At 37.5% G+C, this 25,041-nt stretch overlaps 1 protein-coding gene across 1 annotated transcript in view; it reads right to left on the minus strand.

Moving 5' to 3' along the window:
• Positions 1-25,041, minus strand: part of LOC139732731 (dynein heavy chain domain-containing protein 1-like) — a 136,308-nt gene that overhangs the window by 22,641 nt on the left and 88,626 nt on the right. Inside the window, exons 59-68 of the mRNA XM_071643582.1 lie at positions 24,285-24,408; positions 22,634-22,747; positions 20,238-20,318; positions 15,858-16,114; positions 9,367-9,439; positions 8,369-8,511; positions 7,328-7,595; positions 6,106-6,279; positions 5,100-5,260; positions 3,993-4,196 (exon numbers count right to left, since the gene is read on the minus strand). Of these exons, the coding sequence (XP_071499683.1) occupies positions 3,993-4,196; positions 5,100-5,260; positions 6,106-6,279; positions 7,328-7,595; positions 8,369-8,511; positions 9,367-9,439; positions 15,858-16,114; positions 20,238-20,318; positions 22,634-22,747; positions 24,285-24,408 (1,599 nt within the window). The remainder of the gene's footprint in view (positions 1-3,992; positions 4,197-5,099; positions 5,261-6,105; positions 6,280-7,327; positions 7,596-8,368; positions 8,512-9,366; positions 9,440-15,857; positions 16,115-20,237; positions 20,319-22,633; positions 22,748-24,284; positions 24,409-25,041) is intronic.

Below are 25,041 nucleotides of genomic sequence, written 5' to 3' on the forward strand. Positions count from 1 at the left end.
GATCGGTTTGACAAAGTCAACCTGCAAAATGTTGCTGCAGTCGAAGCAATGTGGTCTCCAACACACAAAAAAGAGGGATATGGCGTGTGTGTGTGTCTGTGTGTGTGTATAGGTGCGTTTATATACGAACGTGATTTCTACATGGACGAATATGTAATACAAAATTGAAGAAAAAAAACAGTAAAGTAGCTAATTATTTTGTTTCGTGATCTTGTGGGGTTCAAACCCGCAACCTCACGTCTCTGAGACGTCGCCTTTAACCACTCGGCGACACGTCTCGACGGGAAAATATGGGGAACGTTATGGACTTGAAAGACAGTGGTTCAATATATAACACATTCATCGTACGTTGTCAGTTTGCTATTGACATGACGATCTATCACATGAATATGAGGCAGGCATTAGTACCTGTATGAAATTATTATAGGCATGGTTATCAAATTGCCCTAAAATATCCTTATAATTGCCTTATTTTTACACACAGTTACGCTATCCCTTTAAACTCGTCACAGTTTAATCAGAATCATTAACATCATACATTAGTACCATATCCAGTTCCATAGCTGATCACGTTTGCTAATCAATTAAGAGTAATTGTCTAGAATGTGTCATATGGCCAACCTGTATACACACGTATATACACACACACAATGCTAAATGTATGTATCAAACATCTGTAACACAGCTTTGAACTAACTATAGGAATTATCGCTGCACTTATCATCCATACTTTTTATCACTATCTGAAACTCCACAAAAACCACTAATTGACAAATAATCATCAATACAGAAGACTGAATACCTTTTTTACAATGTATAGCTTGTTACATGTATAAATCAGCACAAAGTAACCACGACTACATTGTGTTACTGAATTGATATGAACAAATTTCATTTTGTTACAGTATACTATATCAGTTTGAAAAGCCCAACCTGCAAAACTATAATTTTGCAGCAGTCGAAGTAATGCAGTCTCCAACGCAAAACAAAGGTATACTGTGTGAGTGTGTGCGTATAGGTGTGTTTACATGCAAACGTGATTTCTACATGGACGAAGGTGTAGTACTCCATTGAAGAAAAAAAGTAAAAAAAAAAATATTATTTTCTTTCGTGCTCTTGTGAGGATCGAACCCGTACGTGTGCAACCTCACGTTTCTAAGACGACGCCTCTAACCACTCGGCCATACGTCTCGACGAGAAAATTAGAGGAACGTAAGCTTATGTACGTGAAAGATGAATCAGGAATCGTTTGGTCCGCATTCCATTCTCATTTTCAGTTTTAAATTGCAAAATTGTCAACCTCATGAGGAGATTTCAAAGAATAAAATGCATGATTACTGCAGCTTATTGTCACAGCTACAACATAAATAAGTTTCAGAGGAAATGAAGCAAAATCAGCTGAGATAAAGGTGCTTAAACGTTGTCAAGTCAATGCATGGTTTCTAAAAAAATCACCTCCCATAGACATAACACGTAAACTTGTCCGATTTTGCGTCTTTACCTTTAAACACAATTTAAAGCATGATGACGTCATCAAATTTCAAAACCATGACATGGACTTGAAAGGCAAATGTTCAAAGTACAACATATCTGAATTTGGGATAATATTGAGCTTAAACAACAGAGATACGAGCAAATGAATGTCAGAAACAGTACCTCAAAAAAATTAATTCCACTTTTTTTATTTCAGATGACGATATGATGACGTCATAATGTAATTATGGAAATAATGATACTTGAAACGTCATGTCCAATTTATATGCTTTTGTAATATGCAATAAAAACATAGGGTCACCTGACGTTTTAAAGAGCTATGGCGAAATAAACAAAGACATGTTTTTTCACTATATTTGCACATAGACGTGCACGCGAAATTTGAACTTTGACGCAAGTGCATTGCTTTGTTATTTGTAGGAATCGATTAGAAATCAATGGATATTGTTGCTCAAAGTATCAGGAATCCAAATCTGTCAAAAAAAGTGTATTTTCATGTTGCTGACGCGCTGTGCGCGCGAAAATGCGCGGACGGACACGCACGCGCAAAATTGTTTGAAACGCATAAAATTGTCTGAAACTTCGAGATTTCCCATTGGAAAGTTGTTTTGAGCCTTTTAAAATTTTGACGCGCGCTTACGCGCACTTAATGATGTCCTAGGTAATTAGCATCAAAAGAAGTAAGATAGAACGTGACCTGAACTTTATGTCCACAAAAAATGATACAGAAATGACCTTTAGTTATGAAGTTATGATCGATCATGTAACATGGTCCAAAAATCACAAAATGGCGCCTAGACGACGTCATAGATATGTTACTGTCATGAAAACCTTATTGTGGCTAGATATTGTCATGAGACATGTTCCCTGAAAATGTCATGTTATTCCGTAATGTCATTCTTGAGATATTGATGACACAAAATTGTCCAGAAAGAAAGAAGAATAAAAAGAAATAAAGAGAGATTTTGACAATCACAATAGGTGATACGCTGATAGCGTATCACCTAATAAAAAGAAAGGGTTTAAACTTGGGAAAGAGTTTGGAAATATGCTATTTAAGAAATCACAAAGATTGATGCATGTATTCAACTGATCCCATACTACTAAAACTGAATATTTTGGAGGACATAACAACAAAGACTTCCACTTTACAGTTGTATCGTTGGATGTTTAAGTCAATAATTTGTAATTTTGGTGAACGTAACAATTCAGCTTAACAGGCATCATGCGAGCCTTATTTAAAGACAACAAATTGATCCTTTGTGTATTTTGAAACCAACTGTTAAGTACTCTTTTCACTTTTCAAAAATTGCAGATCACTAAATGAACGACCAATTAGGACTTTGCGCTGTATGTGTTCTGAAGACAAACCATTCCTGGGTACTTTGTATCTGTATTGGACATCACAGCTACTTAACCCTAACTAGGCTGGGCTATTTAGGTAGATGATAGAGCCGGGGCCTCCCAGGCCCCCCCTCCAGATCTCGACCCGACGAAAATTGGCACACACATTGCCTATGATGTAATCTAAAGTACCATGAAGTTAATTTTTTCAAAAATTATCATTTATACTAAATAATGCTAATTTATGCATAATGATGCATGAAATCAGACAATTTGGTATAAATCACTAAATAAAGCTCAAAACAGGCACATTTTTTTTGTAAATATTCTTTTTAGTGTCCTTAGCAAATGTAAGAGAAAAAAATTGTGCAATCAGAAAAAATTTCCCAAGTATTTTATTGTTTTTTGAATCTTTTATGTATTTCTTTGTTTTTTCGACTTTGTTTTTCATTGTTTTTTCGATGAAATTTGTCCGCGACATTGTTCCGAACAAGAAAATATGTTATTAACTGATTTTAATCAATAAAACCCCAAAATAATATCATGCTTTTATGAAATTTGCCTATAAACACAGTTTGCATTGAAATTGTACACGAATTCACGTTTTTGAGCAATTTTTGGTCTGACATGCACGTGCACATTTATGCGCAACTTCGGAACCACGCGCCTGGGCATCGCAAATTTGGTGTCAAAAGATGCGGGAGACTCGAAAGAAAAAAGTCATGAAACATCGCGGCGATAGCTTCTCGCGATAGCAATACATCGCGTGAAACATCGAGGGGGGGCCTCGGAGCCCCCCCCCCCCCCCCCCCCCCCCCCCCCGTCTAGTTAGGGTTAACAGACAGCTTGGAAAAGGCCTTTGTGGAAACAGCTTACCAACTAAGGGTGAGCAAGAAATATGAAAGATATTCTCACAAAGAAACACACCACTTGTAGCACACTAGTAAGTCTACATGTACTCACAAATCCACATAACCTACGTACTTGGTGATAATTGAAACAAGGCAGATGAAGGTAAGATCTTAACCAGCATTCTTCTAAACCAGCACATTGCAGATTCATGTATTCTTTATATAAGACCACATGGTATTTACTTTCAAAAGAGAAATATATTTTTGTGACGAAGGAAGGAAAACCCAAGAAATAATCCCTACCTTCTCTTCCTTGGTGATCTTGTAGGTCAGGTTCTTGAAGAGGTCAATGAAGTCCAGGTAGGTGTGCGGGGTGAAGAATCGCAGCGGTTTGACATACAACCGGTCTGTGGTGGCCCCTGCCGTGGTGTGGACGTAGGCCATGGCCTGGCAGAGTGCATTGACCTGGGGGTCCTGGAACTGGGACGGCCACGGGAGACGGATCCGCTGGAAGATGGAGGAGATAATTAATGGTAATAATGATGACACGAGTCATTTGTCGTACGTTGGGCCTTCAGCTACATCTTAGTGCTCTAGGCACTTTGCAATGTATTACTACCAGAGTCACTGGAATGCAGCCAGCACCTACTGTATGAGTGCACTGATCCAACTCCCTGTGGAGAATTCTATCCTAGCCGGGCCAACACCTTATTGTGCATAAATACTAAACACTAGTACCACAGTAACATATTATGCTACCAGATTTACCATTCTATACACATGGGTTCAATGACATTTGTTCCTGCGACAATTGCTCCCATTAAATACTTAGTATCTGCACACTAAGACAAACATAAATTTTAATCACAAACATAATTCTAACCCTTATCCTAATCCTCACACTTACAACTGTAAATAATCCTAATACCCTATCACAGCCCTAACCCCAACTCCAAGTCCTTTGAGAAAATAAGGCACAGCAATTGTCACAGGAGCAAATGTTGTGTCACTATACACATGAGTAGAGAGGGCATTGCTGATGTAGTGTCTTGCTGAGGGTCACAAGTATTGCAGCTGGGTTTGAACCCTCTACCTTCTCAATGCAACCACAGTGAAAAATTCACCGCACCAAGACTTATCTTTTCAGTTTCTGCTTGTTTTCACAGCTTTGAGAATGAAAATATTCTCAAAATTCCCATTTCTGCACCAATTGGAGAAGCTGTGAGAGCAGTAAAATGTTACAACCTGACAGAGTCAGAGATGAAAGCTGCATGACTTGCTTGATATTTTTACTGGTAAATATTAATCAAAATAAACCAATACATGGTACATGTACCTTCTCATTCTCTTTTTCTCAACTCTGCCAGTTTACTATTTTTTTTTTCTTTGGGCTCTTTACAGACATCATACCTTGAGTGTGTAAGCATCCTGGGTGGGCACCTTCAGCCAGTGCTGGGCCACCCGAGCCAGGGCCTCCTGGCTCCAAGGCACATAGCTGTCCACACAGTAGCTGCCGTTCAGCACGGCTGGGTACTTCCGTAGCCGCTCCATCAAGCTGGCAAGACTCTCATCTAAGTGATAAAGAGATAAAATGCAAAGCTGCCTAGCTGTGCCTGTACTGCAATCAAATGTGCATCACATATATATATATATATTTTTAAAGTAATCATAGCTAATTACTTTTTGACTACTGAGTTTAGAAATACATTATGTAAGAGCAATATGACTGTTGAACAGTTGACTGGGATGCTTCTGCTTCTCTTGCAATCATTATATCTGCCATCTACAGTAAATACACGGCCCTTCATTTACATTTTGATAAAGTACAATGAACCTGACCATTGACTAAAGGATTGACCTTTAACCCTCTCTACACAAAGGAAATGTATTACAATTCATCTCTATCCATTACACCAAAGACCACTTCTCTTGGACCTTATTAGCATAATCTTAGCGCATAAAATGACACTGTAACTGAGTTTGATGACCTTTGACCTTGACCTTTCCATCCTTCAAGCAACTTTAACATCTTATATTCATTTCTGTCCTGACCAGATACAAGTGTATGGACATTGCAAATGGCATGAATTGCTGCAAAATGGCAGACTTTTTTTTATGACATACAACTGCCTTTGATTTCTGTAATTTTTTACCTTTAGGGATTTTGCAAAAAAGAAAAAGAAAAAAAAATAGTGCATCTATATTTCGTACACTGTACAGTTTCGGTTTCATAAAAGAAGCCCTGACCAGGCATAATAAGTCCATTACAACACAACTTCTTCTTCTTTTTTTCACAACACTTTAACGAGTTTATGGAACACAAAGACAGACAGACAATCTGGAAACGTTGCCTCTAGCATCCTTTTGGGTGGAGGCATAAATACCAAAATTTGTCAGGAATGATATCAGCACTCACTTTCACAGTCCACACAGACAACAACGTGTAGGTTCTTGCAGATGGTCCTGAGAAACCGCTCCTGTGCCATCTCCAGACGAGGGTTACGCTGACCCGGTGTTATCTTGGCTCCAGACAGCATCTGTGATGCAATGGACTCCAGCTCATCTGCCTCATAAAGATCTGGGCACAAACCTACAGAAAGAAAGATAGATAGATAGATAGATAGATAGATAGATAGATAGATAGATAGATAGATAGATAGATAGATAGATAGTAGATAGATAGGTAGATAGATAGATAGATAGATAGGTAGATAGATAGATAGATAGGTAGATAGAAAGATAGATAGATAGATAGATAGATAGACAGATAGATAGATAGATAGATAGATAGTAGATAGATATGTAGATAGATAGATAGATAGATAGATAGATAGGTAGGTAGAAAGATAGATAGATAGATAGATAGACAGTAGATAGATAGATAGATAGAAAGATAGATAGATAGATAGACAGATAGATAGATAGATAGTAAATAGATAGGTAGATAGATAGGTAGATAGAAAGATAGATAGATAGATAAATAGATAGATAGATACATGTAGAAAGATAGATAGATAGACAGATAGATAGATAGATAGATAGATAGATAGATAGTAGATAGATAGATAGATAGATAGATAGATAGGTAGATAGAAAGATAGATAGATAGATAAATAGATAGATAGATACATGTAGAAAGATAGATAGATAGACAGATAGATAGATAGATAGATAGATAGTAGATAGATAGATAGATAGATAGATAGATAGGTAGATAGAAAGATAGATAGATAGATAAATAGATAGATAGATACATGTAGAAAGATAGATAGATAGACAGATAGATAGATAGATAGATAGATAGATAGTAGATAGATAGATAGATAGATAGGTAGATAGATAGATACAGTGTAGATAGATACAAGATAGATAAATAGATAGACACATGTAGATAGACAGACATGTATGTATGTGATGTCACAAATGGTACAACGTATAGCAGTCTTCTGATCCAATGTTGGCTGCACCAAAACTTCAAAAATTCATAACTTTCAAAAGGATTGTCCGATTTTCCTCAAGCTTTCACTGTTGTGTTCTACTAATATTTCTGAATTCACTCAATCCACAACATACATTTGGGTTTCATTCCCCATTCCTTCCAAAAGTTGCTTCAAAATATCGCTGCCTACAATGTGTACCTTCTTGAATGACACAGCACACATCCTGCATGCAGTCCTCCCCAATCTTCTCGTTCACCAGCAGGACAGCCGGCCGGCCCAGGAGTCCCGCCGTCTTGCTGGCCCGCTTGATCTGGTAGCGCAGCCGGCGCCGGTTCTCCTCGGGGTCGCGGGTCAGCTGCGGGGAGTAGAGCTTGCAGCGGGCCATGTGGGAGGCCAGGCGTGTCAGGGAGGAGCGACCGGTCCCATTGGTCACCCCTATGAGAAGGGCATTGGCATTCTCTGACGCCTGCAGTAGATGAGATAGAAAAAAAAATTTGATTGCATCGTATGAAAATGTCGTGATTGATATCAACTGCATCTTTTCAGACTGAACTAATCACAAATCTGTCAAAAGTTGCAATTGATTCCAAATTAATGACAAGACATGGCAGGTCACTTGCAAATTTTGGTTGTCATGGAATTAGCACTTACAACTTGTAGCAGTCCTTATTGGTATTGAAATAGGTATCATTAGATAGAGGAGATATGACTTGAAATGAAATGAAAGTAATTCCAAAGTCATTAGGTATTTAGATTTGTAATACAAAGATACACTGTACCACAGTTACATATTTTAGGTGTACTTTTTGTGTCAGTGTTATCAAAAATTATTGTAAAAGTGGAAATTTTAGCGGTGTTGAAATTTTCGCGGTGTTGAAATTTTCGCGCATTTCGCGCAATAAAAAACTAGCGTGAAAATAAAAGCACGCAAATATTTTTGCTTGCTATATGTTCCTGTAGTTGATGTCTTGATACCGCGGAATTAAAAACATGCGAAACTCTTCTTACCACGCCAAGCGCGAAAAATTAGTCGCGCAAAAATATCCACTTTTACAGTAAAACAATTCATAAACTGTGAGTTTAACACAATTTGTGTTGGTCTTTATACCAAGACAGACATTTACAATTAATAGCACGCTGAAATCAATTGCAAGTTTAATGAATACAATTGTAGTTATTTTGAAATCGATATCAGTTGCAAGTTCTACAAGCCAGGGCTTGCTGATCCCCAGAAATTACCAGCACTCTGGTGAGTCTCGTTATGTGTCGGATGGAGTCTGTGAAGAAGACTAGCTCCATCTTCTGCTGTGCTGTACTGTTGAACACAGCTAGGCAGTTCTCCAGACCGTGCTGAAGTTTGGTTTCGCTGTACTCCACATAGCCTGCACAGAGGTCAAAGGTTAGAAATATATGGACATTACGTACATGTAATAGTAATACAGGTATATAGCATTACACTTGTACATTATCAACAATACCCTCAATATTTTGTTGTTGTTGTTGTTGTTGAAAAACGACATATTCAATATCTATGTTTACTCAATACTTGGTATACAATATAAATGTACAATCATTCAAAAACCAAAGGTTATTCCCTTGAGCATGTTTTTAAAGCTAATAATACAATGCAGTGCAGCTTAAAGTATACATGTAACTGTACCCTTTACACATTCAATAACATTGCAGTGATAATGGTAATAAAACCACTGCCATCAATCCAATAGCAAATGGAGTAGAGCGACAGCTACTGTATATCAAACTGTACTGCATACTTATTAGTCAATGCTCTATTGGCATGCTTCTCAACCATTTTTACCCCCAGGCCCACTTTGGCTCCTTAAAATGTCTTTGAGGCCCAGCTAAATCGAATGTGAATCTTTTTTTTTTAATTATTATTTTTTGGCCAACATTGCGGCCCCCCTGGGAGAGCTTCACAACCCAAGGTTCTATAGAGCATGGCACTATAACATCATTGCTAATAATCATCACATATCCAGATACGTTGTACATTCCTTCCTTTCTTTCTTTCTTCCTGTAAGGATTGAAAAATTCACCTCCATGATTCTTGACAGTCATGTTTAAGCACTTGCTTTTCCTTTTCTATGTAGAATTGCTCTTGCATCCCAGTATTGCAATTAATTCATTTTCTTTCCTAAATGTGCAACTGGGGTGCTTTCAATCAAAGAAACAGTAGCAATGGCTGTAACTTCACACTTTCGCCCTGGCCATATATGTACCTCCTTCCTTGCCACCGATGGGGATGTACTTGGCAAAGGTGATTGCACACAAGTCCTCTCCAGGGTCCATCAACTGCAAGAAGCATGTACAGAATAAGGACACAAGAGGGCGACATCACTATTAGAGTTCTCAAGTAAGATGGCATCATTTCATTTCATTTTGCTCCATTGTTAGCTATTACACTTCAAGTCAAAATAAAAACTCTGTATATAGAAATGCATTTTACAGGTTACATTTTAGGACATAGAGCAGGAAAAGCAGAGACTGTAAAGTACATCATCCATAATGCTTCCTAAAAATGATAAACATATGTCGGTATAGTTGAGGGTTCATGAGCACACATCCTGTCACTGTGCTTGTTCACAATTATAAGTATTCAGCCATGTGTTTTGGTGCATGTGGTCCATGACCGAATGGTTGCACAAAAGCATACATGTATTCAACATAGAACACACAATGAAAAGCTGAACATTTGTACACTGTTCAATGATTTGAAGAAATGATATAAAATGAAATGAAATGAAATGAAATTATTGCATGCATTTGTTCAGTGTCACATAAAAAGCAGACTGCCTATCTTATGGACAGGAAATATGAATGACAAACAATATGAATTACACAACTACAGTTTGTAGGCAAAGGGCACGGGTCATGACTGCAGCCACACAGAGACAGTTAATTTGCAGACAATAAAACGTTATACTGTAAAGCAGGAAATATTTGCGGCATGAAATTTTCACAAATTGCTACTGGCATTCGATGGATAGACTGTAAACAAGAACTTTCATACTGCATTTTAATTTTGGAAAAAATTAAAAATGCATGCAAAAATTTCTGGTTTTACTGTAGACGTGATAGACTGTCATAGTTGCCCCTCTCATGTGTGAATAACTAGAAGAGATTATGACTGGGAGACACGAGGTAACTGTGAGAACTATTACATGTACTTTCGCAAATGGGGAGGTCACAAACATTTTTGTGAGATTTTGTTTTTGCAATTTGACACCACGACTATCGTAAGCCCTGATAGTGCCTGTCAGTTCCCAATGTTTGTTTGTTTCATTTCCATCTGAGGAGATGGCTGGATAGCCCATATTCAGCTGCAATAGCTGGTCTTCCATGGGGTCCAGTTGGATGTGAGGTGGGACCACTTCACCGGGTTAAATTAACACCCTGCTCTTTGCGATGAATGAATGAAGCGGGATCTTTTACGTGCATGAGTTGTTACTCTCTCATACACGGGACCTCCATTTTATGTCCTATCCGAGGGACAGAGTGTTTTGCCTCTTGCTAGAATTAAGAGGGGACGGTATGCTTACACACAACATTGCTCAGTCCAGACTCGGGTTCGAACCAGGGCCGCGTGATCGTGAGGCAGACACGCTACCGACTGAGCCAACTCACCGCCTGAGCCAACTCACCGCCTGAGCCAACTCACCGCCCTCATCTTTTCAAGTTGATAAATTTCGTGAAAATTAAACCCTCACAAAAAAAAAAAAAAAACAGCTTTTATAGTACACACAAATACACATGAAGGTGTATATAGAGAGAAAGAGAAAGATAGAGAGAGAGGCAGACACACAGACATGACAAGGAGAAAGAAGGAGGGACAGAGAAAATATATCCTTATTCTGCTCCACTAAAAGTGTCACAAACTTGCAGAAAATGGTTGTACCAAACACGAAGCTGCTACTGTGATGGTTTGATAAAATAAAAATTACAATACAATAATCCCGAGGGAGAGAGGTTTGTGGTAACACCATCAAACAACACAAAGTAATCAGTTTACATAGATTTTTAAAAGACATTCACATTTTCATACTAGGTTTAAATCAGCTAAATAATCGGACTTCTTTTTTCTAAATGAAATATTTTAAAATAAATGAAAAAAGGACAGTGTGGGTTCATGGCTAAATTGCTTTTCTTTACATGTATCGAAAGGAAGCGGTATTTTTGCCTTGAGCGGCTGACAAGGGCAAGCAATTCAGTATTTGATGCCTGTCCGTCTTGATATTCTTTCAATCTGAGTGGCCATGCAAGGAAACTAATTGTTGGGCATTGATCTGTAGAGATTGGGGTATCTATTGAATATTTGATGGAATGTACAAGGACAAAAAGTGTTTGTTGGTTGTTCATGGCATACAGGTACACAAAAACAGGAGGTCACTGTATGGTGCGCTACATACATGTCAGTTTAGCACACGTAGCACAAATTCTTAGTGAACTTGAGCTGATAGTCTTATAAGGATACAAATGTATATCATATCATTAAAATTCACTCTCTTGTCTGCAGGCCTAACATTGCAGAAAATGTCATGCAAAATGCTAAATTTGGTTTTTGCCATGACAACCAACAGTAAATCATATATAATTCTGTTTGATTAATAAAATATGTTGTCACGTATGTAGCAATGATTTGGTGGGGAAAGTGTCGAAGTGTTAAATGGCTACGGCCTACACCTCCTGATACTTTGACATCACAGAGCGTGTTCATTGGCTATGCCTTTACACGAATACACAACTTTAGGTAATAAAAGTGTTGTTTTAGACATAGTCGCTCAATACTCTTCACTGATGATCAGTGATTTTTTAAATGATTCAGAATAAATCCAAACAAACAAACAGACTATATCATGAAAAGTTTTGTCCTAAAATGCAAAGCAGAAAACAAAAAGTCGACACAAAGGGCTTTATGAAAATACTATGGACTGCATTTGAACTAATACTATGATCACATATGGGTCAACTGCCTGAATCTTTTGGAATAGTAACACTGGTGCAAGTTGCACAAGTTTGACTTCTGAATACACTACATATTTGTTAAATGCTGTGTACACTAGAAAGAGACCGAAGTATCCGAGGGGGCAATGCATCAACCCATGTAAACAATCAAATATCTATTGTGCATCAATCTCACAAGTTCTTTCAAGATGTTCCAGGTGAGTGCTGATTCTCAGAAGCAGGTCCATTTTTTTTTGTGTGTTTTTCACCTTTTTTCTAGTTCATCTCTCTCTTTTTGTAAGCCAGCCAGTGTCAGTGATCTGTAATGGTCACAATGGCACTGCACTTCACACAATCGGAGCAGCAAAGGTGCCACAAATTATGGGACGTTGGTATTCATTGCAGCTCTAAAGCCCACAGAATGGAGTGTTCAAGGTGAACGCAAGCACAAATCTCCACTCATGACGAGTGGTTAGAATCTTCGTCAAAAGATGAATACGGCTTCAACTGGCCTACAGTCAAGATTTTTTTTTTTGAGAAGAATTTGTATTGAATATGAAAAAACAACAACTAACTAATGCAATCATTTTCTTCCCAATGACATCCTAAGATATATAGAGCAACACAAACAAATGCACATACAGCGTAAACAGCTGTAAATACTCATGTGTTGTCTATCACCAAAACACCCTGATAAAGTTGTACATATTCAAGGAAACTGCAAAGTCATAGATAGGTGTTGTAAAAATTGAGAAATTTGATATTGGCTTAAAAGATAAAAAGTGTGGCATTATCTTCATTACCTCCTAACTGAATTTCATAGTCAGGTAATGTCTTTTAAAATGGAAACCTTTTGGTCTTTGCGAAGAATGTGACTCTGCTATTTTGGATCAATAAGCATATATGTGCATTGAGACTATGTGGCAATTTTATATTGAGGTCAAATCAAACAAAGACTTGACTTATCAGAGAATCCATCCGCTTTGGCAGAATTCTGTCTGATTTAACACAGTTTTTTTTTATTCATTTCATTTACTCTCCTGGGTCAAATTCTAAGCTATTAAGAAAGGCCTACAAGTTTTAGATTATATAAAAAAAGGGAAAATTTGATAACACAAGGCATTCAGAATGAACTACATAATTATGTAGTATGCTGTTATATTCTACCCTTCAAGGGCAATGAGTCAGACAAATTGTATTTCATGATAGACCTGGTCTGTATTTCACGTTTGAGTGAAGTGAAGCGATCCAAAATCTTTGTCCTTCATTATGATTGACAGAGGAAGATTATAGGAGCAACTTCAGGTAAAAAGATAAAATGATTTGAAGAGACTCTCTATGATGTGTTGTTTGAGACTGTCTAGTTCTACAACTATACAGATTGTAGTTCTGTCATTAACTAGCATTGACCATTTCTCATTTCTTCCAAAAGAATGTTTCCACATTAGTCATGCTTGGAAATTGCATGTGTTCCAACGTCTTCTTTGTTTTATTTTCCTTTCTTTTTCGACATGGACATATTGAATACAATGAAACAAAATGGCCTTTTCCCTGTAAAATCCACAATGTTTGTGTGCATTTGAATTTTGCAAAATTCGTAAGAGTCAAGATTTGAAAAATGTAAATGCATGCAAAAGTTCTTCTACACTATCATATGCAATGAATGCCAATGGCAATTTGTGAAAATTTCATGCCACGAAAAAATTCACACTTTAATAACAGTATGTATCTTCCTTTCCTTGTAGGTAAATTCCATGCATGAATATTTCAACAAATTATCTTCAATAACCCTCATGATTGCCCAAGCTTCATCTGTGGGTTGGCTTACCAAGCATTAAATGATGCGCCCCAATGGATTTACAGAATACAAATAGGAGTCTGACAGCAAAATAGATGAAATAAACAGCTTTAACAATGAGCACTCGGAACACTAATACCAACAGCACTGAACAAGAAGGAACACGTACAGTGTACATACATCGTAATTGATTACCTACTGTATGTATCACATGGGCATATCATTTACGTGTCACTCCACTAAGTGTTCATTAGCTCTGAATTTCAAATTCATGAAATTCTTCCGTCGAGATGTTTTCATTGCAACTGATTGACAAATTGCCCTACATCGACGTAAATGAGCACTGAATTGATCAGTGTTTTAGTAGTAGCCATGATAAAAAATCATGGGCGTACATACTCGAGCAGGATTCGAACCTACGACCTCCTGATCACCGAACAGGCGTCATCTCCACTAGACCACCGAGCTTTCGCCCGACAGCAAGTGTTGGTTCTAATCCTTATAGCATGCAGCGGGTACTGCTTTGTTATTCAAATTCGGTGATCAGGAGGTCGTAGGTTCGAATCCTGCTCGAGTATGTACGCCCATGATTTTTTATCATGGCTACTACTAAAACACTGATCAATTCAGTGCTCATTTACGTCGATGTAGGGCAATTTGTCAATCAGTAGCTCTGAATTTATTCCTGAAAAAAAAGTTGACAAAAAGCAAACCCAAATGTATAAAGTTACATTCACTTACCATCTAGCTTGAAGGTCATTTTGGGTTTGAATAGGGATTAACAGTCTCATTTAATCCCCTTTCAATCATGATAGCTGCAGGGATTATGTACTCATTGTTAACCCCCCCTAAAAGGCTGCATTTTCTTGGTTTGGTGTGCTGTACTGTTGTTGTTGTTTTTTTGTTTTTTTGTTTTTTTGTAGTACCCATTGTTGGTGTTTCATAATGTCTCCTAAAAAAAACCCAAAACAAACAAACAAACATTCACTTGAGCCCTTGGAATTTATAGTACAATGTAGTTTGCTTTAGTTGCAGAATTTTTCATCCTAATTTATTACTGATTCTTGAATCAAGAACCCCAAATAATGTTGTTTGTTTCTCTCTCAAATTGGCAACCTTTGGACATTTCCTTCTAATTTATTTTTCAGATTGAATACATCTACATGTAGATAGTTCCGTCTAATTTCCCCTTTTGTACAATGTAAGATACAGTGTACACTTATGCAGTGAAATCCAGAGTTACCAATTTGATGATGGCAGAATGATAATTTCTGCAACCAAAAATTACACCCAGGACTTGATGGGTTAAGTGAATCATGCCAGAGGCTGGCATATCATCCCTTGGGTGATAGGACCTCATATCTCAACAATCATACATTTTCAGGAGAGTGAAAAACTTTTTTTTTTTTTCACAACATTTTCTTTAAAAATAAAGTCCATGTTGACATCAAGTACAAAACATTATTTGGGATCACATTAAGTAATTGTACCATTTGAAAACTCAAATATGTGTTTTTCACATCGGTGCTCAAAACTAAGTCGGGTAATTTTTTAATGTACAGTATGTCCCCAAAAAAATTACAATCACATTTTTTTCATTGATAACTTCCTATATGATTAAACTGCATATCAATGTTTGAACACAATGAACAGAACTTGGAGGGAAGGGATTCCTGACATGCTCCACAAAAATCCTCATTTCTCTTTGACCGCTGAAGCAAATCAGATGGGGTTTTCTGCAAGATGTGGGTAATAACTTATAGTTTCAAATGCTGAAATTGTATTTGGATTGATTCTCTTTTTTAAAAATCATCATTGCAGAGGGTCCCGTTGTAATTTTTTTGAAGGACATATGGTATTTGATACTAGCACGACAATCAAGATACGAGGCCTCGTCACCTCAGGAACGATATGAAACACAGAAAGAGGTTGGATGTGGCTACCACCGATCCTGTCAAACTCATCACCCACCTGTTCGTTGGTGATCAGCGGCCCCTTGAAGACATCCTCGTTCTCTGCCTGCCCGTCGTCGTGGATGAGGCCGGGCTTGAAGGTCACGCCCCGCTTGGGCCCCAGCCTCGTCTTGCTCTCCTCCCCTTCCTTCTTCAGCACCGGCTGGATGGCCGGCTGGGAGGGCGGGGTCGGGGCCAGGGTCTTGGTCCGCGGGGGTGGGGGCACGGGCTGGAGGAATTTCGGCGATGTGCTCGGCTCCGGTGAGGGAGCGAGATCTATGCAATGTCAACACGACCCCAGAGAGAAAAGATTTTAAAAAATATCAGCCTTAGATATGAACTCCCACTCCCAAAATGCATCATTTTTCCCTAAAGAGTCGGAAGTGTTCAACTACTCTGTATACTAGAGAAAAATACCGCACATTATTAAAAACTGTCCATTCCTGATACCAGTTATATTGTATGAACACATGACATGATGATTTCATGGACTATGTGATTCAACTGAAATTCCTTTTTGTCTTGTGTTTAAAAGACTGACTAAACTTTCTAATGCGAAATCCTGTTACTTATTCAGTGAAATCTGTCAGTATAAGATCTACCCAGTGCGGACCTTTACATAGCACATAACATGTTTGAACTAAAGATTCTTATTGAAATCTTTTATCCCCCCCCCCCCCCTATCCAAGGTTCCTAGATATTACTTTATAAAGATGGTGCAACACAGAATAACTAACACACCAGAGATTTCTCTTTTTGTTTGTGTGTGTGTATTTCCTGGAGTGCCTTATCTTGCCATTCCCTGCTGACAATGTACATAAATTGGTCCCTTCTTCAATCAATAATCTGTCAACTACAGACATTTCATAGTAAACAGCCACATGAATTCCTTAAAACTCCCTAAAACAGCTGTGACCGATCAACATGCATTTGCACATACAGCTGTACCAGTGTGCTGAGTTTGATCCACTTTCAGTCAGGTTTCTTTGGCATGTCTGTGCTATGCTCTATAAAAAGGAGGGCATTTACGTATATGTTACATCAGATTCTAGTCATATCTCCTTATGTAAAGCTCCAATGTAATCAATACAAACTTTACAGTACAAATACACACTAGCAATGAAAAAGATGTACAGTAATACTTTATAAAGGCAGCATGTAGCAAATACATTGTAGTTTGATTGGTACATACATAAGACATTGAATATATCTACTTGAAATTTTGTACACAGACATAACTACCAGCATCTATTGAGGCATCAATTACAATTACAACAAACAGAATAGTTCCTGCTCTAAAGAGATACAGATGAAGACGGAACTCTTGTTTTGTGAACCCATGTGTGCTATGAAGACCAGGGGAACTTACTGATCAATTTGTACATGTATTCAATGAAAAATTTAACCTGAATTCATATCTGGGTGACCACTAAAGGATTAGTGCTCACAGAAATATTTTAAGCTTCTATTAAAACATATATTTGAAAAAAAAAACCAAACAAACAATCCACGGGCATGGGGGCATTCATTTACAGGTCAATGAATTGAATTATCGGTAACTTTATGTAGACCCCTACCCTTGAGACTAAGGTCCTGAATTTACACAACACCTGTACACTGCAGCATCTACGTTTGTACAGTAGAGACAAACTGTTGCCCCGCAAAGCAGGCTAATAGGAATTGATGTACAATTGTACACTAGCACTATGCAATTAAGTATAATAGGTACACTTTTAGTGTTACGTATGCGTGTGTAGGCATTTGCAGCTTTAATAAATATGTATTCTACATGTATGTTATCAGAGCTTAGGGAAAATATTGGATCAATCAAATTGAAAAATGAAAATACACATTTTTGTTCAAAACCACTTCCAGCTAGTTATAATTTGTTTAACAGTGTTTTCATGCTGTATCTGTCCTTTCTTTACTGGAGATGAGCTACACATACTTCAAAACCAAGCAAAAAAATCATCCTTCTGTTTAGTGATAGCAAAGTGAGATCAAATGGTTTTAATACAGTTTATGCAAAGTTTGACACTATTTTTTTCTCCAGTGGCCAAAACTAAACACTAAAGTCATAGAATTTAAAATGTTAGTGGCCAAAACAAGGGAAATGTAGTGGAAATGAATAAAAGGAAAATGTATATAGCGATCCATTTTGAATCTTAGCTACCCAACTGGGCCACCATTTTCTAAGTTTGGTGGCCCAACATCAATTTTAGTGGCCCTGGGCCATAGGGCCATTGCCAATGTCAAGTCCTGGCATATGCATAATTATTATGCATACAACATTCAGAAGCCTAGTATAGTGTTTGCATTATTCCCAAGAATTGATCTTTTTTGACATTACAATGTATGCTCTACAGTGTGACTGAAATTGGGTTTGTTTATGAAAACAAGCTCGAAAACAGACTTGCATGCAATTAAGAGATATTTCAGGTGTGGAAATGGAAGCGTGAAGTTAAGACAGAATAGCTTTGTGGTAGGAATCATGGCACTGAAGGCATGCACTCACAGAATATTGGGATGAGCACACTTCAGTGTGTTTCATTATGAATGTGAATATGAAGAGAGCAGATACTGTTACAGTAACAACTACACACAAACACAACAATAGTTGTCACGCTTTCAACCATGCCTTGTGGGTGTTGGTGATAGAGATAATATCAGTGGGACTGCTAAGTTGCTTTCATGCATACAGGAAATACATCTAGGACAACGTGCGGTGTATGCCACAAAGTAAACCACACAGAGAAAATGTGCAAAGTCTGATGACAATTTTCGATGCAAAAAAAAACAAACCCCCAAAACCCCAGAGGTGATGCTGTATGACAGTTGTACACCACTGGTCTTCTTATAATATATTGTACGTATATCATCATATTATGACAGCATCAAGGGGCAATACAGATATGCATTTAGTAAAATGATTATATGGACATACATTTTTTTTTTCATGTACAGTGTACAAGCCTTTTACCAGTTTGTTAAAATCTTGGGGAAAAAAATTGTTGTCTACACATAACCATTGAAGCCTTTCTTCACAAACAGGGGTTCTTATTTGTTTTCATTTTCAGTGTTCCAATCACCTAACTGAATATAAATTTTGGCCTCCTGCATTTGGGGCAGATATTTGATGGTACAAGTAAATGGACGCACAGCAAATACATGTATACAATGTACATCAGAATGATGTGGCACTAGGGTTCATCCACACGTTTAACTTTTCAAATATGTATCAGCTTGAGCAAGCAGATGCCATATTTGTCTAGCATTTCAATCACCATTCCAAGACATAAAGTCACACAGCGGCAGATTTTTGAACCAGTGTCTCCACACGAAGGCCACTTGAATCAATTGTACAATACATACCAGCCTATCACTACATCCTCATTCTCACTTTGCATTTTTTTTTTTATTTCTTTACTGCAGATGGCCACATGCTTGCTTTGCATCTACTATGTATTAGAGTTAAGTCATGCAACATTTATTGGGATTAAAAAGAATGGGAAAAATGCAAACAAACCACTCATGGACACATACAACTGTATGTAAGCCACAACGATAGCATTTTTGTGACCTGCGACAATAGGTGTGATAAAAAAAAGAAACTATGGCATCTAACATTCCTTCATGCCTCCAATGGCCCTTGTTTGGGATATTTTTCTTAAAGCTTGCAAATAAAGAGTCTGATATGGGGAATCAGAGTGTGTCTTTGTGCTCAACTGTAGCTTGACTATTAGTAATACACAGAGCATGGCAATAAAAATCTCAGCAGAAATAGCACTGATTCAGATTTTGGTTTGCTCACCCATCCTGAAATACATGTACATGTATGAACTACTGCTATTTTCTTGAACCAATGCCTGTATACGCATAGTTCAGAATATCCCATTGTTTATGCTCGTATACCGGATACTGCCTTGCTTAAAAATTATTTCGGAGTGCCCTTGGTGAAACAAAAGTAGTCAGAACTGTTGGTTGTATAATGCATTTTTAAATTAGTTTTAAAGAAAACAAGTAAAAATACACTCTATATTTAAAGTCATTATACTGCTGAGGAAAAGGTAAGACCGATGTCATAGATCTTGATTTCAAAACTGGAGTCCAAATTCTAAATCATGTCAAGTGATGAAAAGTGATTTTATCCCTCTCCCCTCCCCCTCAATTTCACATCCCCACTCCCTTCCTCCTCACCCCACCATATCCTACTAGTTCAAAAAGACCAAACTTTCCCAAGATACAAGTGTAGCTGCTACTACTGGTGTGTTTCTGGACTTGGGTGTTTGCTATTTTTGTTTATGTTCTTTCTAAGAAATTCCTTTCGTGATTATATTATGGCATTTTTTTTTCTCCTTCAGCCAGCACACACAGCTGTCAGGGGTCAGGCAATTCTCACCAGTAACTATTGCTGGTATGGAAGGCTGGTCGGTGGTCGCTTCAGGTTTCAGATCAATGGGGACATCCAGGGAGCTCACAGCTGCAGGGTCACAAAGGTCGGGTGTTGGTTTAAAAACGCAATCGAGCCGCAAAGTTGGTCGGCCAGCGGCGGAGAGCGGCATTGGTGGTTGCATGGGTGGGCGAAGGTGTAGGTTTGGGGATTTTTTTTTTTTAAAGAGCATTAAAGAGCAAATGAATGACAAGAGGAGAAGAAATGGAGAGTTACAAATTTGATAGGAAGCAAAATTAATAAAACAGCAAATGGTAGTACATGTACATGCATGAATGGTAAAAAAAAACTTTCTGTACTCTACTATTAACAGTATTGCACAATTGAAAAATGGGCATGCTTCTACTATACGCCAAAAAATCAAAGGTCATATCTAAAAGAGATTGGGCGTGTGTTAAACAGTAAGAAAATGTGGATATACATTTAAGGCAGTTTAGTTTGTCTGCACTTCAAAGGATCTGAAACCATGATGATATGAATTCATGAGGATAATTAGCTTGATGAAGGAAAAGTGATGCAATGCACGACAACAGAGCAAGAGCAAAAATAGTGAAAGAGTTGCACATATCCAGATCACTTTTGATGTATGTATACAAAATGTAGTGTACATCATGACAACTCAATCTTTCAAACTCGTCTGTGTACATACATGTAAACTGGGCTCGTATTTGCATGAGTTATCAAGAATGTTTTGCTTTAAACTATCTTGCTCCTATTGGTCATTCCTGGACAATGGCAATTATCCTGTACATATTCCTACATACATTGTAGTCCTAATGAAGGGACAATGTTCCATATCATGCATGTCTGAAAACAGAGGATGCACTGGAAAGGGCACTTCAGGTGACTTTTGTGCAATGTTAATCCTGGAAGCAAAAATACACTCAAAATAACATTTTGACGCAATAGCACAATGTATAATTGATATGTCTAATCATTAAAAAAAGAACACACACACACACAGAGCTTCACAGTTTCATTCAATATCATTACAGTGTACTTAGCACTCAAATCACACATCAAAATCTGTCATACTTTAATTAACATCAAATTGTCTCATTCAACACATATTAATTGTTAAACAAATCTGCAATTCCACTTTTACACCTACACATTTCATCATCCTTTTCTTAAAGTTAATATCATGTTAGTTTGCAGAGTTAAAGTTAAATTCCCCATAACTTTCACCATATATCTAAGTTATCAGCTTTTGATGATAGCAAGGCGATTCCACTGCATGTCCATGTCAATCAATTTAAATAATCATGATTAAATCATCTGTTTCTGGTGGTTAGTAAGTGCGATTTGACCAAATGACACCATTATAGTAATCTCGACACCTTTTGATCCAAATACAGTAGTAACTGTAGATCTATAAAACGTGTATGAATGAGCATGATATACCCAGAAGTTTTCTTTCTTCAATGAGAAATTATCAAACACAAACCCAGCGATAAGAATGTTGTCCTGACGTACAATGTTGTCACACCAGCATATATAATCATGTTCTTTGAATTAGATGTGAACAATGGCACACAAACTCGCATAATATCCAGAGTGACATTAACCATTCAAAAAATGTTAACACATCATATGGTTAAAGGGCAAATTATTCTGATCACATTATCAAATGTTAAACTTCTGTCAAATCACAGTCATTAGATATTGTAATCATAAGATGGGCTTTCTTCATGTCAGAAAATAATTCCTTTCTTTGAAATTTGAATTTGCTAACAAAAAATACACTTGATATACAACTACAATCTGTACCCTAAAACATGTACTTGATGTACACTGTATTTCCATGATAGTACTTATCTCTCTCTAAAAAAAAGAACTTACAAATGTAATCATTTTAAACTCATAATTTGCTGGACAGTAACAATTTGGTTTAGTACCCACTTATGGGTAACTTGCACCAAAACATACATTGTACATTTTGTATATTACATGTGTGCACACTTATGAGGTTATAGAAACATGAATCCATCGAATATGTACATTCGTATGTGAATTAACAAATTACATGTATGTAAACCTCAATTTTCATTCTGTGTATTAGGTTATGATATCACAACACTATTACTGTTATAAATTCTCCTGAAATTCAATCTTTTTGTTGAAGATAAAACATGTTCTCATAGTTCCTTGGAAATTGTGAAGTTCATAGTTTTTACCATGATGTTGTTTTGGAGATCCAGACACAAGGTTAAAGTTCAATATAACTTACAGACATTTCTTGTACACTACTCTGAATATCAGTATTGAGACTACAAGTACTTTTAGTTATTGAAGGGTGAAGCAATATGTTCACCACCCACACAACCGAGCAAAGTGGAACAGACCTGATTCAATGCTCATCTCTGATTGGTCATCTAATGCCAGAGGGTCAGCACCACTCACATTGATAGGGGTGCCAGAGTCAGAGCATGGAGGGAGAGGAGTGCCAGAAGCCAAAACTACACTCACACAGAAGTCCACATGAAAGCACATTGGGGTGAATGGAAGCAGGAAAAAAAAATGCATGGAGAGAAAAACAATCATGCAAGGCAGAAAGGCTGAGATACAGGAAAAGTGCGACAAGTAAAAATCATCATGAACTTATGCAACAAATGAGCAAGAAGTATGCAATACAATGTGAAAAATATACAGGAGCATATTATGATGTATGAATGATCAGATGGATTGCAATCAAGTCAATAAGTTTTGAATAATGGTTGAATGATTCTTCATGCAGCATTTAAAGCACATTATACACATGAACGAGAGTACAGAGTAGATGAATAAAGCAAGCAGACATTGAAGGAAGCGCATTTCAGACCCAAGCTTGTAGGACTGCACATTGGAAGCTACAATGTACTAACAAACTACAAGATTAATGAGAGAGTCAGATGACAGATTTAAAAAATTAGAACTTTCAGATAAAGAGCTAAAGTAGGATGGCAGAAATTCAAAGGACAACAGAGGGACTATCTTCATGTAAGATTTGTTTGTTTGTTTGTTTGTTGTTGTTTTTTTGTGCTGTTGCTGATGCTTATATGACATCATCATCAATGGTCATCGCTGTTGCTGTTGTTAAATCACTGGCTATCGACATGCTGGGCAATGTCTCTGATCATGTCAACCTGCCCTGCTAGAGGCTGAGGAATGAAAAACACCCATCACCACCTGGGAGTAAGAGCATAGAGATGTAAATGAAGACTTCTGGAACTGCTTGGTGCTGATTACATTGCTCCGAGTTGAAAATCCATAGAATTTTAAGAGATAAAACCCAGTCACAGTGAGAAGTTTTGGTGCGCATGTGTGTATGTGTGTCCACCAAAGCAACCCAACACAGTGACTGAGATGAGTGTTTATAGTCCACAAAGTGGGGATCTCATTGGATCACACAACAGCACAATACCCTGACAAGGTACTCAACACACAAGGCACTGTAACAGTAGAGAGCTATAACAAGACTCTATAGCCGATAACAGTCATTATTTGAACTGTGTTTTTGCTCTACTATTTTCTAGCTTGTTTTGGATTTTCTCACTCCTACTTTTTCAACTTTTACACATTTTAAATGAGTTTGCAAGGAATACACAACGTGGAAAAGGCATTGAAGTTCTGTCAACTCAAGAAAGGTGAATGAAACCCTTCTGAAATTGTATAAAAAACAGCTGAAAAGTATATTTGACAACTCTCATAAGAAGAGATACAACTTCCACAAAATGTTCACTTCTGACCTGATTAACAGATTCCAGGCATAAACATGCATTTGAATGTTACAAAAATAAGCCATGTATCTGAAAAGTAAGTCATATCATTCATATGTTTCCTTTTTGGTGTGTCTGTGTGGGAGTACCATTATCACATTATGATGCAGTGTGAAACAAATCTTTGGAAGAGAACATTACAGAGAAAGCCCTTCAAATGTCCCCAAGATGAAGAGAAAGAGATAAGGGGCAGCAAATGGTGCATAATACCACAGCCGTTGAGGATAGACACACATACCATCTTGACCAGCTGCATCAGTCACCAAGGTGTTCATGGTGGGGGCGGGAGAGGCAGGAAGGGCGGGGCTGTGAGGGGTGGAGGGCTGCACAGACTCCTCACGATCCTGGCTACTGTCCGTCTCCTGTGAGAGGAGGGCAGGAAGGGAGCAATTGATGAATCATTAATATTCATTGTCGACTATTAAGTCTTGCAATTAACTGATATACAGATCTGTTGGGAATCTTCTCTTGTTGTTTTGACTTGCTATAATACATATATATATATATATATATAAATATATATATATTCCTATCCACTCCTCTTTCATTCAGTGATGTCTCTCTCTATAAACATGTCTATGTACAACTGTACACGGCATGTAGTTTACCTAATACTGTATACGCTGAATATTTTGCGAGGTTTTTATTTTCGCGAATTTTGCGAGTCAGCCTACTATTCGCGAAATTAATAACACGTGAAAATATTGACTCTCATACCGATATGAATGTGACTTATGCATATACATTTCTCCGTTCAGTACAGGACTCCACGATCGCGAATTCAACCACTTGCGAAATTGTGAGGAAGTACCGATTCGCAAAAATTTTGACTCGCGAAATATATGGCGTATACAGTATCTGTCTATCTACAGTATCTCAGTATCTACCTACTGTATCTATCTACCTATATATCTACATTTATCTTGGATCTATATCTACCTATCTATCTATCTATCTATCTATCTATCTACATGTATCTATCTATCTATCTACAT

This window comes from Diadema antillarum, unplaced genomic scaffold, assembly GCF_040938485.1.
Source record: "Diadema antillarum isolate AM-2024a unplaced genomic scaffold, OU_Dant_1.0 seq00000445_RagTag, whole genome shotgun sequence".
NCBI classification, from domain to species: domain Eukaryota; kingdom Metazoa; phylum Echinodermata; class Echinoidea; order Diadematoida; family Diadematidae; genus Diadema; species Diadema antillarum.